Source organism: Agelaius phoeniceus, chromosome 6 (assembly GCF_051311805.1).
Source record: "Agelaius phoeniceus isolate bAgePho1 chromosome 6, bAgePho1.hap1, whole genome shotgun sequence".
Lineage (NCBI taxonomy): Eukaryota > Metazoa > Chordata > Aves > Passeriformes > Icteridae > Agelaius > Agelaius phoeniceus.
The window spans coordinates 52,729,275-52,755,780 of record NC_135270.1 but is presented as its reverse complement, the minus strand read 5'-3'; the positions used below and the strand labels follow the sequence as shown (position 1 = coordinate 52,755,780).

The 26,506-nt window shown below is 40.5% G+C and overlaps 1 protein-coding gene across 1 annotated transcript; it reads right to left on the bottom strand.

The window, feature by feature from the left end:
• Positions 1-12,886: 12,886 nt before the first annotated feature.
• DLK1 (delta like non-canonical Notch ligand 1) lies at positions 12,887-25,254 on the bottom strand. Its single transcript, XM_054635243.2, has 5 exons — positions 24,960-25,254; positions 24,054-24,117; positions 23,491-23,621; positions 18,945-19,086; positions 12,887-14,007 (listed from the first exon to the last, which is right to left on the bottom strand). Exons 1-5 carry the CDS (start codon positions 25,030-25,032, stop codon positions 13,266-13,268), a joined length of 1,152 nt encoding a protein of 383 aa, XP_054491218.2. The 5' UTR covers positions 25,033-25,254; the 3' UTR covers positions 12,887-13,265.
• Between the last annotated feature and the right edge of the window lie 1,252 nt (positions 25,255-26,506).

Sequence of the window (26,506 nt, the reverse complement as noted above, 5' to 3'; positions counted from 1 at the left end):
AGAAGGCAAAATAAATCATTCTTTGGGAACACTGCCAATCAGAGACTTATTGCAAATGAAAATAAAATTACACAATTATCACTGTATTTGGATCAATGACACCTGTTTCTAGGTAGATTCAATGCTACTGTTATGTGTGCAGATGTACACACAGATGATGCTATTATTTATAGAAGGGTTCACAGCCCATTAGAAACCATCTTGTAAAAAAGCTGACTTTAAAACCTCTGAAGATACTTTTATGGAGCTTCCAGATGTTTGGATAGTCAGCCAAATCTCTGGTCCACAAGAACAGGATGGAGATCTAAAAAAATCAGGTTATGTTTTTAATTTTCTCCTGCAATATCTCGCATTTGGCACTGAAAGAAAACATAATAATTCAAGAGAACCAAAATCAGTCTGAGTTCAAAGGAAAGTTTCAGTTCAGTTTGTGGATATCCAAACTGGCATCCTCTCCCTACAGGTGGTAAATGCAACTGATGTCTCTCATAATCTTTTCTATAAATAACATCAGCACAAAGGTTTGCAAGACACGGTCCCAAGAGAAGGAGGGTAGTTGATATTCTACTCTCATCTGAATGAATGCAGTCTCGTTACTGACCTCCCTTTCTTGTTAGCATTGTTAAAAACTTTACCTATTAGTAAAAGAAATTTATTATTTTGTGTAATTTTATAGACTTATTCTAGAAGAAAGAAAGCACTATCTGGGCTTGATCCTATTTAAGGAACTGAAATTAATGAGTGGACAAAAGACAGGTGCAGAACTGAGTTCTGATTGTGCAGTGTTCATGTGCACAGCCAGAGATGCAGAAGTATTTCTACTGTATTTTCATCCATTTACTATTCAGTACCATGACATGTTTTCATATAGATGCTGTACTTGAGCTCACCTCTTTTGTTCTTTCACTGACCTTCTACAGAGCTGTTAAGCAATGAAGAGTGCTTTTTCTTCAGTAGTGCTCTGTTCCATCAACATTTTCTGCTTCCACACAGTGAGAAATACACTTTCCTCCCAGCTTGCACAATTTAAGTCTTATCACGTAGGTAGAAGCAGTCTATTGGCAGTCAAAACAGACATGTCTTACTTTGCATTTTTCATGACACCAATACCTGTGAACAGAAACTTCACAGATTTTCAGATTTAACTACTACTGGCTTAGTTTACTTTAAATGATAAGTTGTGGGAAAAGAGAAAAGGATAACTGAATGTGAATATGAGAAAGAACGGAGTTATTTCACTGGTCTTTTGCTGCCTGTCCCTTGGGTTCTGTAGGGCAGTTTTAGGAAGGAAGTTTTCAAGGAAGCTGAATGATACTGGAGCCCTCAGTCAGCCAGTCTGGGCAGGCTGCAGTACCTGGAGGAGTGGAGCAGCACCAGTGCTGACTGCACAGGCTGTGGCAGCAGAAATAGCACAGCTCCATCAAAGCACTGCTGTCCTGACCTAAAAACCCAGCTAGGGAATGAGTTCACAGCCACAGGGGCAGTGCTGAGCTGACACAGCTACCCTGCTCTCCCTGCTCATGCTCTTCTGAAGACACAGCGTAACATCCAGCCTGCACTACATATTTTATTATTTTATTTTATTTTATTTTATTTTATTTTATTTTATTTTATTTTATTTTATTTTATGTTATTTTGTTATTTTATTTTTCATTTCTTTACTCTAAGTCTTCAGAGCTTCAGTGCTATGTAGGATTTAACACATCCAGCAAGGCACTAGAACAAAGGGCCATGCCCAGAAAAGTAATGAACACATGCTGTCATAACATGACAGTTAAAGTCACCTCCCTGCTCCTGTGAAACCTTCTGTTTCTTCAGCCTCCTCAGCACATATGCTTTACCAACTCAAACTCACTCCTGCACTGGTAAATACATATCATCAACTACCCTTTGACTATTTTATGCTAACAGAGTATATGTCTTTGCTGGAAAACATAGCAAAATTTCATTTGGTTTAGTAAGCTTTCAGAGGGTTTACTCAGCTGTAAGCAATACCACTGCTTGTTGTGCAGTGTGCTTTACCATCTGACCACAGACACCAAAGTAGTACACAAAAGAGAAAAACAGGAATTAAACTTTAGAAATTTAAAATCTTCACTCTGGAACAAATGTCTTTCAATAGGTCAGGAAGCAGTAAGGAGAAGAACAGTTTTAAGATAGTACACAGAGAGGTCAAAAATGACATTTTTTCCACTGAGGACAGCTAATAGCTGCCTTGCAAGTGCTGTATCATTCATGGACACAACCAAGCCCATGGAAAAGAGGACCTGTAAGTCTGGAACCTGATGGCAGAAATTAGAGCCAGAAGTCAGGGCCTTGGCAAGGCATATTTTTTTTTAATTTTGAGGAAAATAAAAACAATTATCTCTCACAGAACTTCCAAAAGAATGAGGTGAAATTTGTTAATTGAAGCTTTTATTCTAAAAATATTTCAGTGATATTAATGAAAGAAGGAACTCAGATCTGAATTCAGAATGAGAATCAAAATGGAGTGCACACTAAAATGTGGTTTACATGTCAATCTTTGCCTAGACTATATATGTTTCTAATTGCTACAACTGAAAACAATATCTGTGTTTTTCATAGGAAGAGATCAAAACCTAAACCTGTGCTACAATCCAGCCTTTGTTGTGACTGGTGACAAACCTGCAGCCTTCTTCCAGTCAAGCAACTTAGTTGTTCTGGAAAGATCCATAGAATGGTTTGCCATGGGCAGGGACATCTCCCACGAGAGCAAACACCAGGGTGCTCAGTGTCCCATCCAACCTGGCCTTGAGCACTCCCAGGGGTGGGGAATCCACGACTTCTCTGGGCTACCTGCTCCAGTGCCTCTCTATCCTCACAGGGAAGAATTTTTTCCTTGTATCTAAACTAAATTTCCTCTCTTTCAGTTTGAACTCATTACTCCTTGTCCTTTCACTGCAGATCCTGATGAAGGATCCCTCTCTGGCTTCTTCTGGGCCCAAAGAGGGTGCAAAAGAGAAACACAGCAAGAACAACCTACCTTTCATAAAGCTGCAACAAAGAAAAGTTGGTACTTATTTATTTTCTCCTTTCTTTCTTTTTCTTTCTTTCTTTCTTTCTTTCTTTCTTTCTTTCTTTCTTTCTTTCTTTCTTTCTTTCTTTCTTTCTTTCTTTCTTTCTTTCTTTCTTTCTTTCTTTCTTTCTTTCTTTCTTTCTTTCTTTCTTTCTTTCTTTCTTTCTTTCTTTCTTTCTTTCTTTTCTTTCTCTCTCTCTTTCTTTCTTTCTCTTCTTTCTTTCTTTCTTTCTTTCTTTCTTTCTTTCTTTCTTTCTTTCTTTCTTTCTTTCTTTCTTTCTTTCTTTCTTTCTTTCTTTCTTTCTTTCTTTCTTTCTTTCTTTCTTTCTTTCTTTCTTTCTTTCTTTCTTTCTTTCTTTTTCTTTCTTTCTTTCCCACTTTTTAGCATGTATAAAAGAGTGTAATTCACAGCTCCTTTGGTGTTGCCTCATGTCAAAATACTATCACAAAGTGCAGTGTGATTCTGCAGAATGGACCTGTGAAAAATCCTTGACCATTGGATTAGAATGGGTAGAATGAAAGAATTGCTGGAGCCCTTCTCCAGCTGAACCTTTGGAGCTGCACCAGCAGTGGTGTGCCAAGGCAAAACAAGTTTGCCATATGGGTAATGCACAATGTTTTGTGGAAGAACTAAACTTTCATATCCCAGCAACCATAAGACATCCTCACTGTACTTTGAGAAGAACGCAGCCAGTGAAATGAGAATGCAACCCTAGGCCCTCTGTGGCTCCTGTTTCTGTTCTAATTTCAGAATAGCTTTATCTTGAAATCTTTATTCAGACACACACACACATGCAAAAATTGAATCAAACTGCAAATGTATTTTCTCACCACTTGCCCTTTTCACGAGCAAGGATCCCAGGCAGGCTTTGAATATACATTATGAAGATTTTCACTTTAGCAATCTTACAATCCCCATTTCTGACACTGGAACTAATTCAGAGTAAGGTTCTAAGGTCCATCACACCTCAGACTCAGGGAACCACATGCTCCTGCAGGATGACAGGACACTACAGCCAGCTGCATCCTGTAATCATGTGAAACTGGCAGCTCACAACCAACACAAGGCATTCTGAGTTCACTGAAAGTGGAAGACAAAACAACTCCAATTACTTTTTTATTTGCTCCAGGTTGGGTGTCTTCATGCAGCCTGTAACCAGGGCAATTGAGGCACAACAAGTTATCTGTGAGGGAATGTATTTCAGCTAGAACTCTTAAGATGTTGCAAAGGTTGATCTCTGACCTGCAGGAGGTGTTCTTCCGCTTTTAAAAAGCTTGACATTTACATGGAATAGTTGTTTCCAATAAAGATGGTATTTTCTTCCCTCATGCTTGTTGTTTTAACTATTGTATCAGTAACTAGAAATTTGTGACAGCCCAATACTCATGTCAAAAGGACATCAAGTCTGTATGAGCAGCCCTCAGAATAGTGCTGTTATGCTTCAACATGACTGTCAGATTATTATTTTTAAATAACAAGTAGAAGAGACTATATCTTCTCATCCTTGGAAACCAAGCTGTTTTTTTGCTGAGACTTAAAACAACATTAGTCTGAGCCAGAGACTAAGCATGGGAAAACTGAATGCTGATGATATTCATCAGGCATTGCTATTTCAGCCCCAGCCCAGGCTCATTGAAAGGATTATCAGACGTGTTCCAGTGCAGGCAGGATTTACAGTATAAATGTCAACAAGACAACATAAACAGCAGTGAATAAGATTTGCTGGATGACTGGATGGAAATACGATAGTGTGGTGTGAATGCATTGTTAGTCATTGTGTTTCTTTTTTTTCTTTTTTTTTTTTTTCTGCAGGTTGTTTGCCCTTATTATACTGAAAATAGACTCAGTATATAATTAATATATGTTCTCAAAATCCAGAGTTCCCCCTTTTCCCATAGCTGTAATTATCCTCCCCCAAAGACAGATATGCACACAGTAATCACTACCAGAGCTTTCACAAATACCTGTGCAAGAAGCAGCTATCTCCACTCTAATCATAGTTTCTATGTATAATATGGCAAGTGCACCATCTAGTCACAGCATTGCTCACTGCCACAGCCATAGCCTGCTAAAGCACCTTGCAAACATTCAAGCAAACACTGTCCATGTTCAAAGTGTTCCTTTTTTTTTTTTTAAATATACAATCAGTTGTGTTCACTGGAACTTTATGACAAATGTATTTCTGTAGAAAAAACATGAGTATTGATTGGGCAGAAGCTTGTGGGCAGCCTTAGCTGGAACTTTTCAGTGGAAACTCACTCATTTGCAAACTCAGCATTGCCCACAAGAGACAGAACATATGTAAGTGTTTATTATGTGAATACATCTGAAGACCTATTTAAGCTGATAGTTTAATGCTCCAGCATTTGTACCACAGGCTTCAATAACATTTTGTCTCCTCTACATCAAGTTCTTCCAAAGACCAAAGAGAAGAAAGAACAGCAAGGAGTCCTTTTCAGCTACAATTGCTTTTTTGGAAGACTTACATCATGGTCCTGCCCAAAGGAATGACACTATTTTTGCCCAACTACAGGCACCATCAGGATACAAACAGAAAGCTCTTCAGCTATTTAGGATAGTCTTTGCTGAATATACATTGAATTAAACTGCAAATGTATTTCCTTCCAACTTGCCCTTTTCATGTGCAAGGACCTCAGGCAGGCTGAATATCATCAAACCCATTTGCTGAATATCATCAATCCCATTTCAGCCTCCTCACTTCTTGCCTCTCTTTAAACTGTGCAAGGGACGGTGGACACTCCTCCATACCAGGATGTCCTATTCCTCACCATCTTGTAGTGGTCACACATGCCCTGCTGCCTGTAAGCAATTGGGTAGAGTATGGCAAATCTAAACAGCACATCTCAGGGGGAACAAAAGAAAAGAACAAAGCCTAAATTCCCTGCTTCTTCTAGCTATGCCACCTACTTAGATTTCCTCCCCTGCCTGAAGCTAGTTGCGCCTGCTAGAACGACAAGGACTTTGAGGACTTTCATTGTTTCCAGGTTAACTGGGTGGCCTTCATTCCTCTTCTGTCTTGGGATTCTGTGGAGACCATCCCACTGTTTTACTTCACATCCTCAAAGCAAATGCTTGGACTCACCATTCCATTGTCTCTTTAAACTGGGCTATTTCTCCATTTTCTTCTCCTTTTTTGTGTGCCTCTGCTAAGTAGAACATGAAGCCCTTTGCTAAAGTTGTTAGTGGATTATGGCTGCATCAATTTGGGCATGACCTTCCACTCTAAATGCTCTACCACCATTCTGTTTTGTTTGCTTTTATCCACGCCACTGTAATTGCTCTCAAAGACAGATGGATTTGAGACACTACTGTGCATAATGTTAAAGAAGCTCCCTTTTCCCCAAATCCATATTTCTGGAAATTATGTCAATGGATATGATCACCCTGGATCTACCTACTTAGGAACTGGAAGGAGCTACTGGAAAGCCATTTGCACATCACAATTTTGTAACTTGGCCAACAGGGCTAACAATCTCTAACCTTTTCTCGGGAGAGGAAAAGTCTTGAGGCTGGGGGACAGCCTGAATTTTTTGCACCCTTTTTCACTCATCAGTACTATTTTTTTTTAATGAAGATCATAACCGTAGGATAGAAAAATGAAAATCTCCAGCCAAGATCAATGCAGAATCTGTGCAGTAATGAGCAAAATATCAAAAGGACTGATATTCAAAAGGAAGACGACACCCCAAGGTAACAGCAGCAGTTTCATTGAAACTATTGGACAATTCCATCTTTCTGAAGGGGAGAACAGGACTGGGCCTGCAGGCATCTGTGCAGAGCAAACCTGATAAAGCTGCAGCTTCTCCCCCTTAGCTCCCTCAACCTCACACGTGCTCTATAAAGCACAAACTGAGATCTCCCCTGCTGAGCTAATCTCTTAGAATATAACAGCCCTGCAGTTGTCTAAAGAAAAACTGCCTCAGACAGGGCTCCACATCAGACTTGGTCCCTTTATGGCTCTTTCCCAACAGTAAGCCCACACGTGATCCTTTCGCTTTCATCTCTGGCTTCCAGGCAATCTTTGTTCTCTCTCAGCAAGGAGGCATCAAAAACTTTCTTGGGCTCAAAACTACAGGGACTACTCCAACACTCCCTGAAAACAGGGTGCCTTTCATATCTCCCAGCAATCCAGGCTCCCAGCCACCAGATCAGTCGGATCTCCTTAGTCCTCCAAGTCCCATTAAGGAAGAAAAACAGGCACAGGTGAGAGTAGAGGCCTTAATCCCTTCAAAGCTTACATTTGCCCATGATAAAATGCAGGACTCATGTAATTCTTCCAGTAATTTAAACACTGGAAAGTAGAATGGAATAACTCCAGGTTTATTTAGCCTTTTGAAATATTAACTATTTCTTGCTGGAAATATTGTAGATGCACAGCTCCCAGCAAGTTGTGATGTGCCTGCATCTGCTCTGGAAATCTGAGTGAAGTTCTGTCCTTCAATTTGGTACAAAAATATTTTTAAAAATTAAAAATCTTTTTAATATTTTCCTTTTTCCAATTTGAGCACCTTAGAAAGCCAAAAAGGCAGAGACAGGCAAATAAAAATCTCACCATACAGTGTGAGAAGCATAAAAATGGATATTAGATTATTGACAAAGTTGCTGTGCATGCCTTTTCTGGGTTAAAAAAAATATTCAAGCAAAATGAGAGAGCCTAGGAGCATACCACTATATCAAAATCTTTTCATTAAGCTGAATTTAAATAAAATATTTTTTTGGTTATTCTTTCATTATTCCTAATTTCCTCTCAGTGACTTTTAATTTAAGCTACTCTCATTAATGTAGTGTTCTTTATAAATCAGAATCCTAGATACAGAATCCTAGAATGGTTTGGATTGAGGAGGACGTTAAAGATCATCTAGTTCTACCTCCTGTACTGTGGTCAGGGACACAAATAGATTGCTCAAAGCCCCCTCCAGCACTTGCCAACACTGCCCTTGAACCCTTTAAAAGTACACAGTGTCTGCGTTTGGGCTACCAAAAGCCATGGACAAGTTGGAAGGATGGCCAAATTCTACTTTCAGTTTAATTCCAAAAGAGAACACTAATTCTCTCTGGGGAAACACTGCTGTCTTTCTCTGCTGATGCAGATGTGGCTTTGCTGTGGCTCACCATGTCAGAAGCAGTGGTCACCTAGAGGTGAAGGACTACTGGCATGTTCTGGTTCTCTGTTTTTGCCATTTTCCCATAACCAATCACCCGGAGTGGGTTACGAACTTTCCAATGTGAAATGCAAAGGGAGCGGTTTGAGGATATTCAACCGGTTCTGTGTTCAAATGCTGCCATCAAGCGGGCAGACACAGTAGAAGACTGGAACTAATAGTAAGGACATTGTTTTGAAAGAGGAAAGCAGATGGAGAGACAAAGAATAAAACAATATTTTTGCTCCAAACTTCATGTTATAAAACCATTTTTGGTCTAATAAAAATTTCTCACTGAGCCTGGCTAATTCCCTCTTCTACATTATATCACTTTCATATTTTAGCCTCTTTGAAGTGGCTCAGGGTTGACTTTGAGAGACCATGAAAATATGAGAAGGCTGCTCTTTGCCTGCAGAATTTGTCTCGATTGCTAGGGACAACAGTCACATTCTTCACTGTGTACCCATGGACTTCTCTGAGACCCTCAGATAGGAACTTCAGCACACCTCATCTCAAGGACCTACAGGGGACTGAAATGCAAGAAAAATTATCATTTTGAGTCTTAGAGCTAATAACCAAAAATTAATTAATTCAATGGTTCTTCAAATCCCAGATCAACAGTTCAGTTTATATTTGAAACTGAAATATTCCCCTTTACATGAAGTCTTATTCCTCCTCTTGCAAAGTTTTAAGACAACCTTCACCATAATAATTTTAAAATGTACCTTCATCTCCTTCAAGAAAACTTAGAGAGACTTCAAAATATTACTTGATGTTAAAAAGGACAAAATCCCAGTAAATTTTTCTGGGTTTCTCTCATTTAATGGCCACGGAGACGCAACAAAGCTGCCCTGTCTGTGTGGACCTCAAGTGCTGGCTCTAACATGGGTTGAGAAACTACAAAAGTCTTCTCTCAAGACATTTCTTCCACCTAAGCCAGGCACAACTGGATATTTTCCTAGGCTGTGTGACTTCCAGGAACACAGGATTTGTCCATGCCTCATTCACAAGAAATGCATAGTAAAGGAGATGTGTTTTGGAAAATTCACAATGTATGTATAGTACATGTGCAATGATTTCATGTTCTCTGGATGCATACACGTGTAGTTCTGCCAGGAAGGCTCTGTATTTATAAAAACAAAAAGCATTCCATATCTATAGCAAATTGTTTTGCCCTTCAGGCTGTGATAGTAAATAAATTTGCCAAGGCAAATTTGAGAACTTGGAGAGGGAATGACATAGCTGTGAAAAGTATTGTACTGGGCCAGTGCAAACTGCCCTGTTATTTTCAGGGATGTACATACTCCTGCAGCCAGATCCTTAACACTGCTTCACTCTCAAAAGCTGAAGGTCTGTTTTAAATAGGAGTACTGTGGTCCACTTGAATCTAAATACTTCTTTGAAAACAGAACCTCATGCTATCAACCTAGAAAAGCAAACTAAGCTGGGCTGCTGTGGATGTATCACCAGCAGATGGTTTAGCACTTACAGATGTAATCCTCATTGATCCAAAGCAATGCATGCATTGTTGGTTTATGGGCCAACATCAAGAATGGTGATAAAAGGAAAAACCATGTATGTATTCACCATTCAGATATTCTTCTCCAGAATTCAGTGATTACTCCTTCATATGTTCTACTTTTGCATCAGACAGACCTCCCCCCCACCATGGTGTTTTTTCCCCTCCCTGGTAAAAAACCAAGCCAACATCCTCCCCTCAAAAAACCCCAAAACCAAAACTCTCTCAAACAAGCTCAAAACAATCAAACCAAACTGGAAAAGCAAAAAGCATCCACGACCTATCTCAAAAAAACAGATATTTGTGGAATATCGGGTTTGTTTTTGTTTTTGTTTTTTTTGTTTTGGTTTGGTTTTTTTTTTGTTTTTTTTTTTTTTTCATTGTTAACACAGAGGCTAAGATGGCTCAAAGGGAGGTGGTTAAAATTAAAAAAAAAAAAATTCCCTCATGCATTGGGGACAAGAAGGAGCTAATGCCCTTAACAAAGTGTCCCACTGTCCTAACCCATCCCTCAGCCTAGTTGCCCTTATTTATTTTTTTGTTTACACAGGCAAAAAGGCAGGGAGGTGAGTTTGAATCTCAGAGGCATAGTTGCTTGATTAAAGAAAAACATTCAGAAATCAAAATGCGAAACATGCCAACATAGGTTGGTACCTATGGCAATGGGTATCACAGATATGTTGTTCTCTGTCCACTGATAAAAAATACATGGAGTTAACATATAATTGAACTGGTATCAATGTTCTATCTTTTTGCTCTTATGTCAGTGTTTATGCACAATGCTTATTTGAAACTTCTTGCTTTGGAGATCTGTTGCAGGCTATTGATCCATAATCTTTTTTATCATCCCTGTTGTCTGTCACTTGTGTGGTGATAAAGCTTTGGAGCTATTCACTACACTAGCAGCACAAATATAAGAAACAAACATACATGTTTAATTATTTCCTGGAATGAAGAAGCTAAAGACAGATACTATTTTCTCCAGACTTTCATGCTTAAGGTAACATATTTTCCCTTTGGAGAAGGTAGCAGGACAATAGACCACCAACGATAGGAAGGATGCTAGGAGTTGAAATCAATTCTTCTTCCATGCTGTGCAAATGATCTTTTCTCAAAAATGCTCTTCTGTCTACATATGAAGAAATGCACTGTGATGGAGGAACTGCCCACTGGGTCACCATAGTCAAATAAAAATGGTGACAGTTTATAAATATGAATTATAACTTCCTAAGCTTTGTATTTTTAAAATACAAAGCTTTGTTACTTAAAGCCTTGTTCTGTTCTGGAGCAGACCAAGCTGTAAGGGTTAAGGAAGCCTCTGCTCAAAGGTGTGGGGAAGGTGTACAGGCAGCTCAAGAATTCAACCACTGATTCCTAGCAGATACCTAAAGTTGTAACTGGTTTTAAATCAAAGCTGCAAGATACCCAATCGAGTTATGCATGTTTCTGGTTATCTCAAAATTAACCCTAATATATTTCTAATAATGCTAAAATGCACAATACTGAATTACATATTTAAAACATATTGTTTTAAAAGAAGTGTGTCAGCTCCTAAGACTCATGTTTCATGGCTTGAAATTCAACTCTGCTTACCTGGTTTGACATTCATCTGGTTTCTAAGTCTTCTTCAAATTTCCCTACAGCTGACTGAAAAGTTGCTAGGTTTGATAAATGTTTGTCTTTCCAACAAGAGTTTTGAGAAGGAGCATCTTTTTCATTTAAAGTTTTCACCCAGTTATCTGGAATTCAACACTTTCCACAGTAGTATCTGAGTACCATTTTTCCTCTTAGCACTACATCACAATACTATGATATGTGCAAATATTACCAGCAATACAGCAAACTTGCTATATACCTGTAGCAATTCAGAGAGATATGAACAAAAAAAAATCCTACTCTAATGCCATGTATGTGCTTTAAGGCTTTTTTTAAATTGAGCAGCTGTTAATGGATTTGGGAATAGCATAGTTATGAGAGCTGAGAAGAAGCTGCTAATCATTCCTATCTCGGGTGGCTGGGGAAATAAATTGTTACAAAACTGCAGTTAAAGCCACCTTTAGGCACTGCTGTTGGCAGTGATTGGTTTCGTTGTTTTAGTGGTTTTTTTTCCTTTTGATTGTTTTTCTTACAGGGAGCAGTCAGTGTCAGGCTGGCCATTTAGGAAAAAAGCTGGGAGGGCCAGGAGGGTCATGCCCAGGGTGGGACAGACAGAGCCATGGCCTCAGCAGCCCCAGAGGCTCACAGGAGCTGAACTCATGGCTGGAGCTGGTGCTGGTACCAGGGCCCATGGGCAGCTCCAGACACGGCAGGTGATGAACCAGCTCCAGGGGCCTCCCGTGGGCTCCTGGCAGCAGCAAGAGCCAACAGGGCTGGAGCACAGGTCCAAAGGGTCCTTTCAGCAGATGGACTGCCTACTGTGGGTAGTCCAAGGACCAAGTGCAGGCAGACGTGGAGTCCAGCACGGTTACAGCACAGCTCAGACCAGAACCAGCAGTACTGGGCTGACCCAAAATGGTCCCGTGGGCAGGAGGTGGGTGAGAGCCCCAGGGGAGGCTCCTCAGGGAGGTTAAGAGTTCTCATTGCCCTCAGGCCCCTTACAATTTTATGGCTTTCATGGCCCCTTGCCTGTTTTCCACTGCTGCTTTTGATTCTTGAAAACCTTGTCCTGTCCTTGAAATGTGGCAGAAAAAGCAGAAGTGAAGAATTAAAAGCAGCTGTCCTATTTCAGGTGACACGTGACATCTTTTCCTTTCTCCACATGACACAGTCATGAAGGATACTTCACTCAGCAGAGATCTTTAAGGAGTATTTATAGAAAAATCAGAATCTGATCCTTTAATCTCTACTAGGTCTCTAAAAAGAAAGACATTGAACACCTTTTTAACATTTTAAAATAGATAAATAGAACAATTTATAGATGCAGGTTTTCAAGTGAGAGACCTTTAACCTGAAGTTAATATCCCAAAGACCTCTAAGATTCTACAGAATCTCTCTTATAAGCATGTAAAAATAGCAACACTGACTGAATAGGTGAGATATCAGTGTGAATTTGCTCCTGCTGGTTGCAATTTCTAAAGACTTTATCAGATATCAAACGAGTTCAGCATGGACACTTGTTGCAGACCTTGCTGTAGAGTAAGGTTTAGAAATGAATAAATAAACCAGTATAGCCCTTAACTGCTGTTTATTAAAAAGAAAAAAGAGCATTACTGAGTAATTTGCAAGTACTGTACTTGCCAAATGAACTATGCACAAGACAAGAAAGCTGCAATACAGTTGCAGTGATAAGTTATTTTTTATTTTACAAAAAGTAGCTGCCTTGAAGAGAAATTAAAATAACATTCCTTGCTTTTTAATCCTTTTTTTTTTAAACCTTTTATTTTGGGGAATGAAAAAATCCTTAGCAAGACAGATACATTACATTTCTTCATGGTCACTCAGAACAATTTACAGCAAATATACACACAAATACTGAGGCCAAACACAGGCAATAAATTTTACATATTGCTATGAAAAGTTGCAAGATGCTGCTTGGCTTTCAAGGGCCTAGATGGCAGTGTAGTTCTTAGTGTAATTAGTCAATTTGATCTTCTCTGGGAAGATAATATTAACTGACAGGTTTTCCCCATTGTTAGATTTCAGAAAAAAGTTCTTTTTCTTGCGCAGGAGATGACTATATTTGGCATTAGCAAGCCACATTTCACATTTTGAAAAGAAGACAATCCCAGTTGTACCCAAGACAACAAGACACGTAAGCAAGCCCAGCACAACAAAACATATCACCTGGCTTCTACTCAGTAAGGGATCTGCATTCTGAATTGTTTCTTTCACTGTTATTTTCAGGATTTCTTGTTGTTGATGCACTGATCTATGGTGAGCTTTTGAGAGTGGCTTGTAATTCTGCATATGCTTTGTCTCCATATTCGTTCCAGAGAGGCTTGTGTTTTTGCTGGGATGTTTGCAGGTCACACCAACAAATTCTGGTTTACAGATGCACTCGAACCCTCCCTGGGGATGCTCACTGCAAGTGCCTCCATTCTCACATGGGCCACTTGCACAGAAGGTGACACGGCTGCTGCAGAGCTTTCCTGTATAGCCATGGGGACAAGAACAGCTGAAACCCACTCCAACATCTGTGCATGTTCCTCCATTCTCACACGGGCTGGATTCGCAGTCGTCTCTATCTATTTCACAGAAGTTGCCAGCAAAACCAGAAGGGCACAGACAGGAAGCATGGGGTGCAAAACCATTGTCATCAATGCATGTTCCTCCATTCTGGCAGGGAGAACTAGGATACATGACAAACACAGACACAAAATTGAAGTCCAAAGGAAGAAACTATTAGGAAACACTTGATATAATAAAAAGAGCTGTTTTTCTTTAGAAGAGCCAATTCCAAATGCAAATCCACTGAAGTCAGTGAAGCTGAATAAAAAATGAGTTTGTTCAACAGCATTGTCAATACAGATAATAATATCTTCTGCTGACCCTTTGGGCAGGATTAATACACCAGTATATAAATTCAACCCAATGAGCTGTGAAGGGATTTAAAATTATTTCAAACATTTATTCAAATTAAGCTTCTCACTATTTTTCTATGCTTGGATCTAATTAGCTGAGCAACTATTCAGACAAGAGAGAACACAGATATGAGCAGCCATGGCTGCTTCCTTTCTACGTGATTATTCCTAAAATAATCTATATATTGTATTGGCAGAGCAAAACAGTGCCATAGCAGCTAGGCTTAAAGCTGACTGTTTTTATTCTGCCTGTCTGTGTTCCATGACACAAACAATTTAGAAGCAAACAGATACTTTCCTATAAACTGCTGTTTCGCCAAAGATTTTGATAGATACAATTGTAACAAAAAATATCAGTGAGAGAATTTCAGCCTGGGAAAAGACAGCATAATGAGAGTAGGACAATAGGAAACCAAGTATTTCTACAAACTCTTTTAGTACTTCCCAACTAAGAGCCTGATAATACGTTTTAGGTGCCATAAATTAACTGAGAGCTCTTTTCTATCTTTACAATGCAACTGTGCCTTACTGAGTGTAATGCCAAGAGATGAGGCCACCACTGACTGGCACAAATGTGTCAGCTCAGGGGAGCTATGCAAAGTGCTCTTGCTCCTTTACCTGTCCCTGCTGGCTGACAAGGGTCCCTGAGTCCCAGGTTTACAAATAAACCTCAAATCCTCAAACTTTCATGGCAGTTCATCACACATCAGCAAAGCCTTTAAAACTCGCTTTGTAAAATATGAAAAATACTTGGAAAAGTTTAGGACAAGCCTCTTTGACAACAAAACTTTTCTGAATACTTATGCATCCCTGAAGACATACAGCAGAGTACTGTCTGATAGTTGAAAAGTCCAAGCTGTTATTTAGGGCCTTCCACTTACAGGGCAAAGTCCCAGGGGTAATGAAGATCACAACTTCAGATAGAGACATTTCACATATGCAGCAGACAGTAGCAAGAGGCTGTTATGGAATTCCATGGTGGGACACAGAGATTCAGAAGATCTGTTGGTGTCTGGCTGAGATGACTGTGAAAGAGGTGTAAGCTCCTGACTGCAAATGGCCCCTGATCACTGGTCAGAACAAGGCTGGGCTTGTCACCATTGCTCTGGGACTACCTTTGGTAGAGATTGCTCCAAGCACCTCTGGCTTCACTGGGGACTGAAACACTCAGCAGCCACCCATCAGGAGAGACTGAACCTTCTGGCAGAGGAATCACCTGTCTGTTTTCTGCAGCTTCCACATTAACTACTCTGTTCTCTAGAACTGTTCTTGGTAAAAATGCACTAAAAGAACATATTGGAAGTCTGGGAGCAGTATTAGGAAAGCAAAACTGGGCTTTGACGTAGACATGGTTAGTGATAACTTGAGGTAAGTAATTCCAACATATTAACCAGGCACTATGTCTTTTTAAGGAAAATATGGAAATTGGAGTTATACAGCCCTTCAGTGGTTATGGCTGTCTTGGAGAACCTAGCACCCTCCCTTAGCTTTACAGGTCCCATGGAAAATTGGACAAGCTGGTTTCTATAAGGAAAATGTGTAGTAGTTTGAAGTTTCATCGCTGGGTTGAATCTCAGTGCTTTCTAGGGAAATGGGAAGAAATTGTTGGAGAACATAAGTTCTGAATTTTTTCCTTTTTCTGAAATTTTCAGAAATGTAAAATATTGAAAATAAAAAACAGTTAAGGGGAAAAATGCAGAATTATGAAAATTTTCTTTATTTTTTAATAACAGAGTTGCATTTGCCTATTTCAAATATGTTTCAATAAATAAAGCCTTAATATTAATTTCCTTGAATAAATTCTTCTACTCTGCATTTTTGGCATTTAACACAGCAAGGTGTTGTACATTAAGGGTTAGTTGTAAGAAGAATTCCATACCATTCTTCTTTGCTTCCCAGATAGCCTGGTTTCTTTTAGAAAGTACCACTCACTGCTCTGCTTCAAAGCAGAAACCTCCAAACACCACACAGAGATCACTGCTGCAGATACATGTAAACAGACTAGAATAAACACTTTGATTTGTGAATTATCCTGGTTCCATCTGTGAATATGAACAAAGAAGCCAGCAGTAATGCTCAGTAATATCAACATTTTTAACATTACCACTGAGGTAGAGAGGAATTGAGAGGAAGTGGGATGTGAATGAAATGGCACCATCTGATGAGGTCTCTTTCTACAATGTGGGATGCACCCTTTGGTGGACTGTGAATTATTAGCAGACACGGAGTGCTTATGCTGACAACAGTTGTCTTTTTGAACTAAATGTAGATTTTCAGAGCCTGCTGCTCATTTTCCTGAAAAAGACAGCTTCCTAGAGAAAAAAAATCACTGCTTCAAGTATGTTGCTTTCTTCAGAAAAAATTTTCACAATTTCCAGGCTAGTTCATCAGCATTCAGTCCAAAAATAGAGTGCCAACACAAAAAAAGGAGTTTCTGCAATTTAAAACCTTAAGGTGTTTAAGGAAGTACATGGAACTAATCTTTATTATTTTGTTGATGCTGTATTTTTGGAACTCACTTGTTTTTTGGGATAACTAGCATCTATGTCCACACTGAAATATTTGGTCTACAGGTGAAAATCAGAATAACCTATTCACATCTCCCATACTAGGCAAGTAGCTTGGATTTGAGTCATGGCTCTTTCAAGGAACTTAAATTTCCCTGCTGTCAATGAAGAAAAATAGGCAAATCAGAGTAGCTATCTTAAAGTAAACCCAGAAAAAACTGTGAGAGTATCCCCCAAATAAAGGTGATGACAAAAAAATTCTACTGACATGAAGTTGTGAAAGAATGGCAATTCTTGCCAGAGAGAGTGAGAGATGTTAATGTTCCTTAAATAAGAGTCTACAAGTCTTCAGGAAGATTCAGTCATAAGGTAAATCTGAATACTCATAATTACCTATCACTGAGCAAAAAGAGAACCAGAGGGTATCCATATAGAGCTAGAGATCAGAAGGCAATCTCCTAAAAGAAAACTGATTTTAGAGTGATAGTTTTACCAAGTTTGTATCCACCAAAAAGGCATTCTGTATGTTTATGGGATCAGAACTTTGATGAGCTAGAAGACAGCAAATGCTTCTAGATTTGAACAGAAACCCAAATTCACATTTTCTCTAGCACTGAAAGGTCTTCCTTTTTTTTCAAGCAGTTCTACTAGTGACTTTGCTGGAATTTCTTTAGCCTGTGTCCATTGCCTCTTGAGCTTTAATTGGGCACCTCAATGAGAAGTCTGGCTCTGTCATCTTTGCTTCCCCCCATCAGGTACTCATACACAATGGACAAGTTCCTGAGAGCCTGCTCTTCTCCAGGCTAAATGACCCAGCTCTCAGTATCTCTTTATAGGAGAGATGTTCCCTTTCTTTAATCATATCCATGGCCCTTCACTGGACTCACTCCAGTATGGCTGTGTCCTTTTTATATTGGTGTCCTTTTTATATTGGTGCCCTAGATTGCCAAGCAAACTGTATTCTATTTGCCATCTGCATGGCAGTTGTGTTCTGTTAAGTGGGCAGTTTTCCTTATCTCTTCCACAACCACTCCTCTCTCTGGGGAGACATCTGCTGATAACAGACTATTGAATGTCACTGCCTGACTGATAAGATCTATAGCATCCCATTGTGAGATGCTCCATCCAGAAGGAGGAGCCAAGCATTCTACCCAGATATAATCTTGAGTTCTGGAAAACCAGCATGGCTTTCTCCACTGGATTTCTCAGAAAAACAGCTGCCTCTCCACTGGATCTTCAGAAGACTACACCTTTCTACAGGATCCCTGCTCCAACAGAACCACACCTGACACTCCAGGAGGGCTGCAGCCACAATTCCAGTTGGACTGCTACCAACACCCTGACAAAGAGGCTGTCAGGGTGTGTTCTGACTCTGTCAGTGTTGTTTTAGTTTACTGCATTGTTTATTTTATTTTTTTATTTTCTTCCCTAATAAAGAACTGTTATTCCTGCTCCCATATGTTTGCCTGAGAGTCCCCCTTAATTTCAAATTTATAACAATTCTGAGGGAGGGGATTTACATTTTTCCATTTCAGGGGAGGCTCCTGCCTTCCTTAGTAGATGCCTGGCTTTCCAAACCAGGACAATTGGGTAGCCCAGAACTGGACTGAGCACTCCAGATGTGCCTCAGCAAGACTGAGCAGAGGGGAGGGATCACCTCCCTCAGCCTACTGGCACTACTACAACCTACTGTTCTTAATGTCCCATTTCTTTTGAAGAATAGAGAGCAGTGGTCTCCCTGCTCTGATGGAAGTGAGATTGTCTCCTTCAGTTAACTGTGGGCACATTATCATATGTTGGTTAAGAAAAAACACAAACTGGTGGGCTAGGTGTTTTCACCCAGACAGCTTCTGTGCTAACTGCTGTTCTTATTGGGCTGTGTATAAATTATCCCTCACTAGAGATGAGAGCACAGGATGGGAGTCACTTCAAGTTTTTTACAAAAATCATGAGCAGGCATAAATTCACCACAATAAAATGTGCAAATTAGCACTTTTAGTACTCAGACTGTGCACAGAAAGCCACACTGATAATCTCTTAAATCTTTAAAATATTAAAAGATCCGATTTGTAAAGTTTGATAATACCAGCAACTATCAGAAGCATTGCGTATTTTAACACAGATATACTTCCACGTAGCAAAGAATTCTGAATAATAGAAGTGTAGATTGTAAATGCGTGTCAGAAATCAATATTTACCCATTAATAATGCAGGGTCCTTTCTTGAGATGGCAGTTTTTTCCTGTAAATCCCTGGGCACACAGACAAATATATCCTCCATCACCAGTCTCTATACACGTTGAATTATTGGTGCAGGGCTTTGCTGAACATGGGTGAATATCTGTTTAAAAATACCCAACAGGCCTTGATTAATCTAATGAGAAAGAGTTAGTAAATGGTATACAATACTTCAAATAAAATATAGCTTTAGCAATACTTCACCCTGCATTTTATAAATTGTGATCTATTCCCCCCCCTTTGTTAAAATGGAATTCAGATTGTTCAACTATTGCAAGCAATTTCAGCTTTTTTCTAGCTCTTTCTAGCTCCTGCTTGCAAAATGTGTTTGAATTGCTCCATTCTATAAATAAGTAGTATTAGAAATAAAATATTAGTGTGGGACAAAGAACTTCTAGATAGTCTAGCCATACTTTCACAATCTTGGCTTCTCCATGAGCAGAATTCTGATAAAACAATCAGGAATGGGGAATTCTCCCTGCCCATATCATTATGTGCTTATGACCAAATGTTTCATAAAAACAGAAATCATCAATTTACAAAAAAATCTGTTAAAATTTCATTTTCTGGCTGGGCTACATTCAACCCTTATATAACTGTACCAGAACACAGAGCTGTATGATGTCTGGACCCAAAGTCACGCATTTTCTTTGCAACTGCCCTGCTGGGCCACTTCCCACTCAAATGATTACTGAATTTTTAGAATAATTAAAACTAAATAAACAAACAAGTGGATATTTTAGCAAGCTACTGCAGCAGCTGCAGAGAGGTGCTGACTGGAAGGTATTTGATGCCTCACACACACACATGCACACTTTCTAAGGAGATGAAAAGGGATTTAAGGGCATTTATATTTTACTTCCCATAGCATAACATGAAATTTAGATGCTATCATGAGGTATTGCAAAATTTTAACCACAGAAAACAACAGCCTTAGCTTTCAAATACAATCTTCCCTGGATAAAAGGTTCTATTTCCTAATGCATTAGCCTGTTCTCATTGCAAGACAACTCAGCATGCACTTTGAGTATAAACTCCAATTTTCACAAGGACCAAAATAATCTTTTTGAAGCAGTATTGTTTGCCAGCTATTTTCAAAGACTCTAAAGGCAGCAATAAAGTGTGTACTTTGATGGAGAAGAAAACATGAACTTTGATGCAGGAGCATGGAAACTCTCTGAAATACATATATGAATAGGTATGTGTGTGTGTGTATATATATATATATATATATATATACACACATTACTGTCAATAATTAACATCAGGTATTTAGCTTTTTGTACCAGGTTCTTTTAAAATATAATACATAAATATCCTCAATTAGCCCATTTTCTCTATTTTATTTTACCTCTCAAAAGGACAACCACCAAGTGGTAACAGATGAAAATGCAAAACCAGGATGTTACACTAATACATATATTATGAGTGGCCTCAATCATATTACCCATAATTAATAGTTCCATCAAACAAAGTTGTCATGCTGCAGTGCATGAAGCAATCACTGTTTTTATGAGGAAGATATGCTCAGTTGTAGTTTGTCACAGGACAATTTTTAGCTCCTGTCTCATGCAGGCATTAGAGACTCCACCTGTGCTCTCTGATGGGTTTGCCAACATGTGGCCTTGGCCAAGCACTCTGGTGACAAGTAGTACAATTTACTCCCAGCTCACACTGTGTGTTGGCTTTTTAGGCCAATTGAGGCCAGGATTCCAGTAGGAGGTCACGGACCCGCTAACAGGACCGTGTAGGCACAGCCGGGGGTGACAGGCTGACAGATCTGATTTAGCAAGCTGGATCAAACACTCTGACTGGGCTCTCATTTTTCTCCTGGAAACAAATTGACTCAATTGATTTTCCCTTTGTTATGGGCAGTGTTTGATGTGGTTCCTGTACTGTGCAGTGTATATCAGCTGCAGAGGGAAACTCTGTGCTGTGCAGCCTGGCTCCAGGGGTGCACGCGCCGGATTTCAAGGCTGTGTTTCCACAAGATGAGAGGATGCCATGGCATCATGGAGCCAGTTGGACAAGCTCCATTGCAAACTGGTTAACCAGCAGGGTTAACACCATGACCAACTCACAGATGTTTTCCTTCAAGTGACTTGTCTGTCCATGTGACTGCAATAACAGTCACAAATGCTACCACTTATTCTGCTCTATGTGTTTACAGTGGATCAAGCCCAACCCATAACCTGCATGCCTCTAAATTACTAGGAAGGTCATTCTTGGATTAAACTGAGAACCAGGCTGCCTGTATTAAAAAGAGCTACACAATCAGAGTCATTAGCAAACCAATTGGTGATCTACAACTACTCCAGAAAGGAAGTTCCATGATCAAAGCCAAGGAGATCATATACATATTCTAACTCTTCTACAAAACAGAAGAGGTATCATCACCAGTCCAAATCATCTTTTTTCCTCCCATGCTTAGCAAGCAAATAAAGTTCTAAGACTGTATCTCTGTTTTAGAAGTATTTCAGTTTTTTGTAGTGGTCAATGGATCTCAGATCCTTCCACAGTTTTCCACTCTAGGCTTTTCCTTACTGTTTCCTAACCTGATCAAGTTTCATTTAATGATACCTGTAAATTAACTGTACCTACCTGTAATGATTTTATACAGGCAGGAAACTGACACCAACTTTTGGCAGAGGATGATGAGATCAGGGGCTGAGCAATAACCCATTTGAGGTTTCAGTGCTTTATTGGGTTGGGATAACAATTTCTATTAACTTTCCAGTAGGAAGAAGATGAGGAGGAACACCCTTCTCTTGATCTCTTATGGCAAATAATGCATTTAGAGTAGATAAAACCACTGAGATGAAAGACTATCAACATAACATTGCTGCAGATGAAAAAATAGTTATCCTTTTGGCTGAAAATTCTCAGCAGCTCTTCATGGGGATCTGCAAAGAAGACTCTGAGATCACTCTGAGTGTTGAGAGAAAAAATAGTTCCTGCACTTAAGCAAGGGATAGTTTTTTGGTATTATAGGACTACCTTAATGAGTATGTTAAAATAATGTTTTTCCACAAAGATGTGGGTTCAATTTTCAATGCATTCTTTTGCATTCTAAGTAGCAATTGCAAGAAGGAAACATTGCAAGGCTCAGAATTGCAAAGATATATTAGTACTAAGAAATTCAGCTATGCAATTAAAGCTTTTAGAAGTATCTGTGAAGATGCTACCTTTAAAAATGTGAAGATGCTACCTTTTATTCACTGATAAGCAACAGAACTGAGCCTCCTAAGGTGGCAGAGGGGGGATTGTTCTGGGCAGCTTTAGAAATCTCTGATTGTAGATCAGAGAAGGACTCATTCCTCCTCATTAACTGTAAAGAGAATCTAGGTGTCTGTCTCAGGTACAAGTGCATTTGTGAGATGCATCCAGAACAACATCTGAGAGTTTAGAGTCACATCTGCACCAGAGATATCACCACTGCTACCACAGCTCCTGCAAACATACCAGGAGTGACTTTAGGAAGCCTCTCTCTGCTCATGTGTGCAGTCAGTGAGTTCAGGCTGCAAAACCTGGTGAGTAAATGAGTAAATGGATACCCGAGAACCTTGCACCAAATTCCATGTCACTGCAAGGATGTGACCTACCTAAAACCTTCTGATTCTTTTAGTCATCTTGAAAATCTTATGCTGTTCAATCTGTCATCAATCACCCCTTTGGCTGTGTACTGGAGATCTCATGCATGCTCTATAAATTATGACCCATATAACAACAAAAGCCTAAAGGCATGAAGAGGAAATGAGGCCCTGGACACTTGTCCTCTCCCAGCTGCAGCTGTGTGGGCTGAGCAGTGCATGCTCCTGGATGCTCATGAGGTTTCCATCCTGTCAGATCTCTCTGACTGAACGTTTGCCTGTGTCAGCCAAAATAAACCATCTCAACAAAGGCCAATTCTTCAGCTTGCTCATGCTAAGCTGGCTGATTCTGACCGGCAAAGGGTGAGAGAGTGCAGCCAGAGCTGTGCTTTTCCCTCAGACCTGAGGGGAAGCCTGTTCCCCTCAGCCTGTTCAGGAAGAGCTTTTTCTCAGTCATAGTAATATAACTATATATATATATATATATATATATATATATATATACACACATATATATATATACATATATATATATATATATATATATATATAATGTGCTACATAAATATTTAAACTTATTTAATATATACAAGATAACTTGTATTTTGATTAGAAGGGCTTACATGACAAGAAGGGAGCAGTTGTTTGTTGGCCTTGTCCCTGATAATTACTGTTTAAAATATAATGAATTTACACTTGGCTCACATATATGCCCAATTACAAAAGATACTGCATTGCTTCTGCCTATATTATTATGGAAGTTCGAGGTTTATGTGCTGCTGCCCAGAATCTCCTCATTATCTGGACCTAACATTCAGTATTTTAAAATTAGTTCTCCAGAAGGACTTTGCGTGTCTCCAACACCAGATGGGGCTGCTTCCCCTCACTTATTCAAGGAGAGAAAAGGATGTGCAAACCTATGTCACAGAGGCTGCCAACCCAGCCCTCCTCACAGATGCACTGCCAGGGCTTGGCACAGCTGCCGTGCAAGCACCCAGGGAAAGGAACACACTGATTACAGAGTGCACCCTGCCAGCCAGGTTGACACCTGAAAGAGATAAAAGACAAGACAGAAACAGAGTTTATTTTTAATAACTATAATTACAAGGACACCTCCCTTTTTGGTTCACAAATGCGCAACAAATAAACTTTTGCATACCAAATTTTACCATTTGAACAAAAGCATACCATCGGTGCTTCTGGAATACTAGAAGCCGTTTATGTGAAGAAAATAATTTCATTCAGCAAGAAAAAAATCCCAACTAATCAATGTAAATACTTCATACTGGAAGAAGTAAACGAAACAGGTATCTAAATATCCATGCTTTCCAGTTACTGTATCCTAATAGAGTTCTGTTTCATTACAGTTCCATATTTTCAGAGACCAAACCATTTCAGTTTCTATCTCTCTTACCAGGACTACGAATTATTGAAGCTGACCACTCCTGTGCTAATACCCCAATCTGACAGATCTTTTTACCTGCATTCACTGGGAAATTCACAGAATCCATTCTCTGGATGGCAGCCAGCTTTGCAGGTCACGCCTGGAAGAAGAGATTTATAACATCAAACCAGAAAAATCAGCACAAAAAAACCCTTTACACATGTATCATATCCTATACACATTACAATGGTTTGAAAAATCCCAGTCTGTAAAATGTTCCTTTTCTTTTTTCTTCAGACACATTTTTGCATCATAAAATTTTAAATTAACCTAATCTGGAATGTTCCTATAGAGGAAGTGAAATGACATAGAGAATTAATGGCAAAAGAATACAAAGTTACTTTAGCACACCAAAAGTGCATGTAATATTCCTACACACCATTTTAAAGGGATAATGCCAGAGCAGATTCACGGATGTTGTTTCACAACATGCCACTCCAAATGCATTGTTTCACAACTACTTGAAACACAGAAGTACTTTCAGTCAGAAAAAAAAAAAATCCATTTAAAACTACTTACAATAAAAGTGCTGAATTCATTCAATCCTACATCGGATGAAAATAACCATTTTCATTAAATCATGCATAAATAACGCAAGTTAAGGAGAAGAGACCTCAGTCGCAGTTTTTGATCTGTTTGTTTGTTTGCTTGCTTAAGCATTTGCACCAAGCATCCCTCTAAAAGATCCCCTCTAGCCACTGACACCCTGCGCCAGCGCCAGAGAAACGCGCTCCGTCCGCTGCCAAGGAAAATCTTCCCGACCGCACGAGCATCTCTGGCTGGAGCGAGGGCTGGCGATGCCTCCGCCGCCCGGGGACTCCGGGAGGGCTCCGGGAGGGCTCCCGTCCTCGCCGCTGCCCCGCGGCCCCGGCAAACTCCCGAAACTTTCCCAAGTCGCCTCCCTTCCCGAGCCGGGCGGGCAGGGGGTGCCGGTGTCCTTACCTGGGGCTGCGGGGAGCACGAGGGGCAGCAGGCAGCAGCAGCAGCCGAGGATGCCGGCGGCGCGCAGCCCCATGGCCGGGCCGGGGCCGCTCCGCTCCCCGCGGCGCTCGGCGGACGCGGGGCCGGGCAGGCGGCAGCCCCCGCCCGCAGCGCCGCCGGGCTCGGGCGGACGGGGCGGGAGCAGGGAGGGACGGAGGGCGGGGAGGGCTGCCCGCCTCCACCCGCGGGCGGGGAGCGGCGCACCGGGCCGGGCAGACCCCGGCCAACGCCGCCGAGGGGGAGCCGGGCACCTCCAGCAGCAACAGCACCTCCAGCAGCAACAGCACCTCCAGCACCTCCAGCTGCTCCAACACCTCCAGCACCTCCAGCTGCTCCAGCACCTCCAGCACCTCCAGCAGCTTCAGCACCTCAGCTGCTCCAGCGCCTCCAGCAGCTCCAGCTGCTCCAGCTGCTCCAGCACCTCCAGCAGCTTCAGCAGCTCCGGCTGCTCCAGCTGCTCCAGCCGCTCCAGCACCTCCAGCAGCTCAGCCCCTGCAGCGGGCGAGGGGAGGAATCCTGTAGGGGCGCGGGAGAAGGGAGGTCTGGGGCGAGGGGGAGTGTTGAGCACGCCTCTGGTCTCCTTGAAACTTAGACTGGCTGTCCGCGAAGACCTAATTTGGGGCTTGTCTTCAGAAGTCTAAAGAATTCTCAGTCATTCCCATCAGAGCTCCAATACTTTCAGGAAAGACTCAGTGAAGGCAGGGAAAGTATAGTACTGTTCTGGTTCTGAGGCTTGAGAATTCAAAAAAGACCCCACCAAAACTCCCCTAAGTGTACGTTTAGCAGTCACAGAACAAATCAAGAAAAAGCATTAGTTTTACCACAAGGCACTTTAAATTTGGCATTTTATTCTGTGACTGTACATTTCTCTTTCGTATCTCTTCATTCCTCCTTTGTGCTGTCCCTTAAGGAAATAGATTGGCTATTTCTTATTCTTCGTGTTCCTTCTAGTTCATTGTTTTCTTTTAAAGAAGTTCTGCCTTGTTTTTAGGATTCCTGAGGGGCCTGTTTTTTGCCTGCTGATGCAGTGCTTTCTTCCCTGAGACCTCATTTACTAATTTGCCTACCTTTATGGGAAGCAACTAGAGATCCTTATACCATGGTGAAAAAACTACAATGGGCTAATTCAAGATTACCTGCTTGAAAATGCACACTGGAAAATGCTCATTAGCTTCAGATTGTCCATGTAGCAGCATTTCAAGACAGTGATGTCATGTAGGTTGAAAAAGTTTGCTGCTAGCAATGCTGCCCTTTAGTTTTAACCAAGAGTGGAGGAAGTGAAGGACAGAAAAAGGAAGAGTAGAAAATGAGGGTTGGGTTAAAAGAGACCACTCAGGGAGTGAGGTGTGAGAGGCAGACACTGCTTCTTCTAGGTCCCCCAGAAGCTTTGGTATGTGAGATGAGCCATGCCTGTCTGACTCCATAGGCACAGATTGCATCCCTGCCTTTTCTGCTTGTCTTGCTTTCCTTTTACTGAAACATTTACTGTTTTGAAAAGATTACTTTGC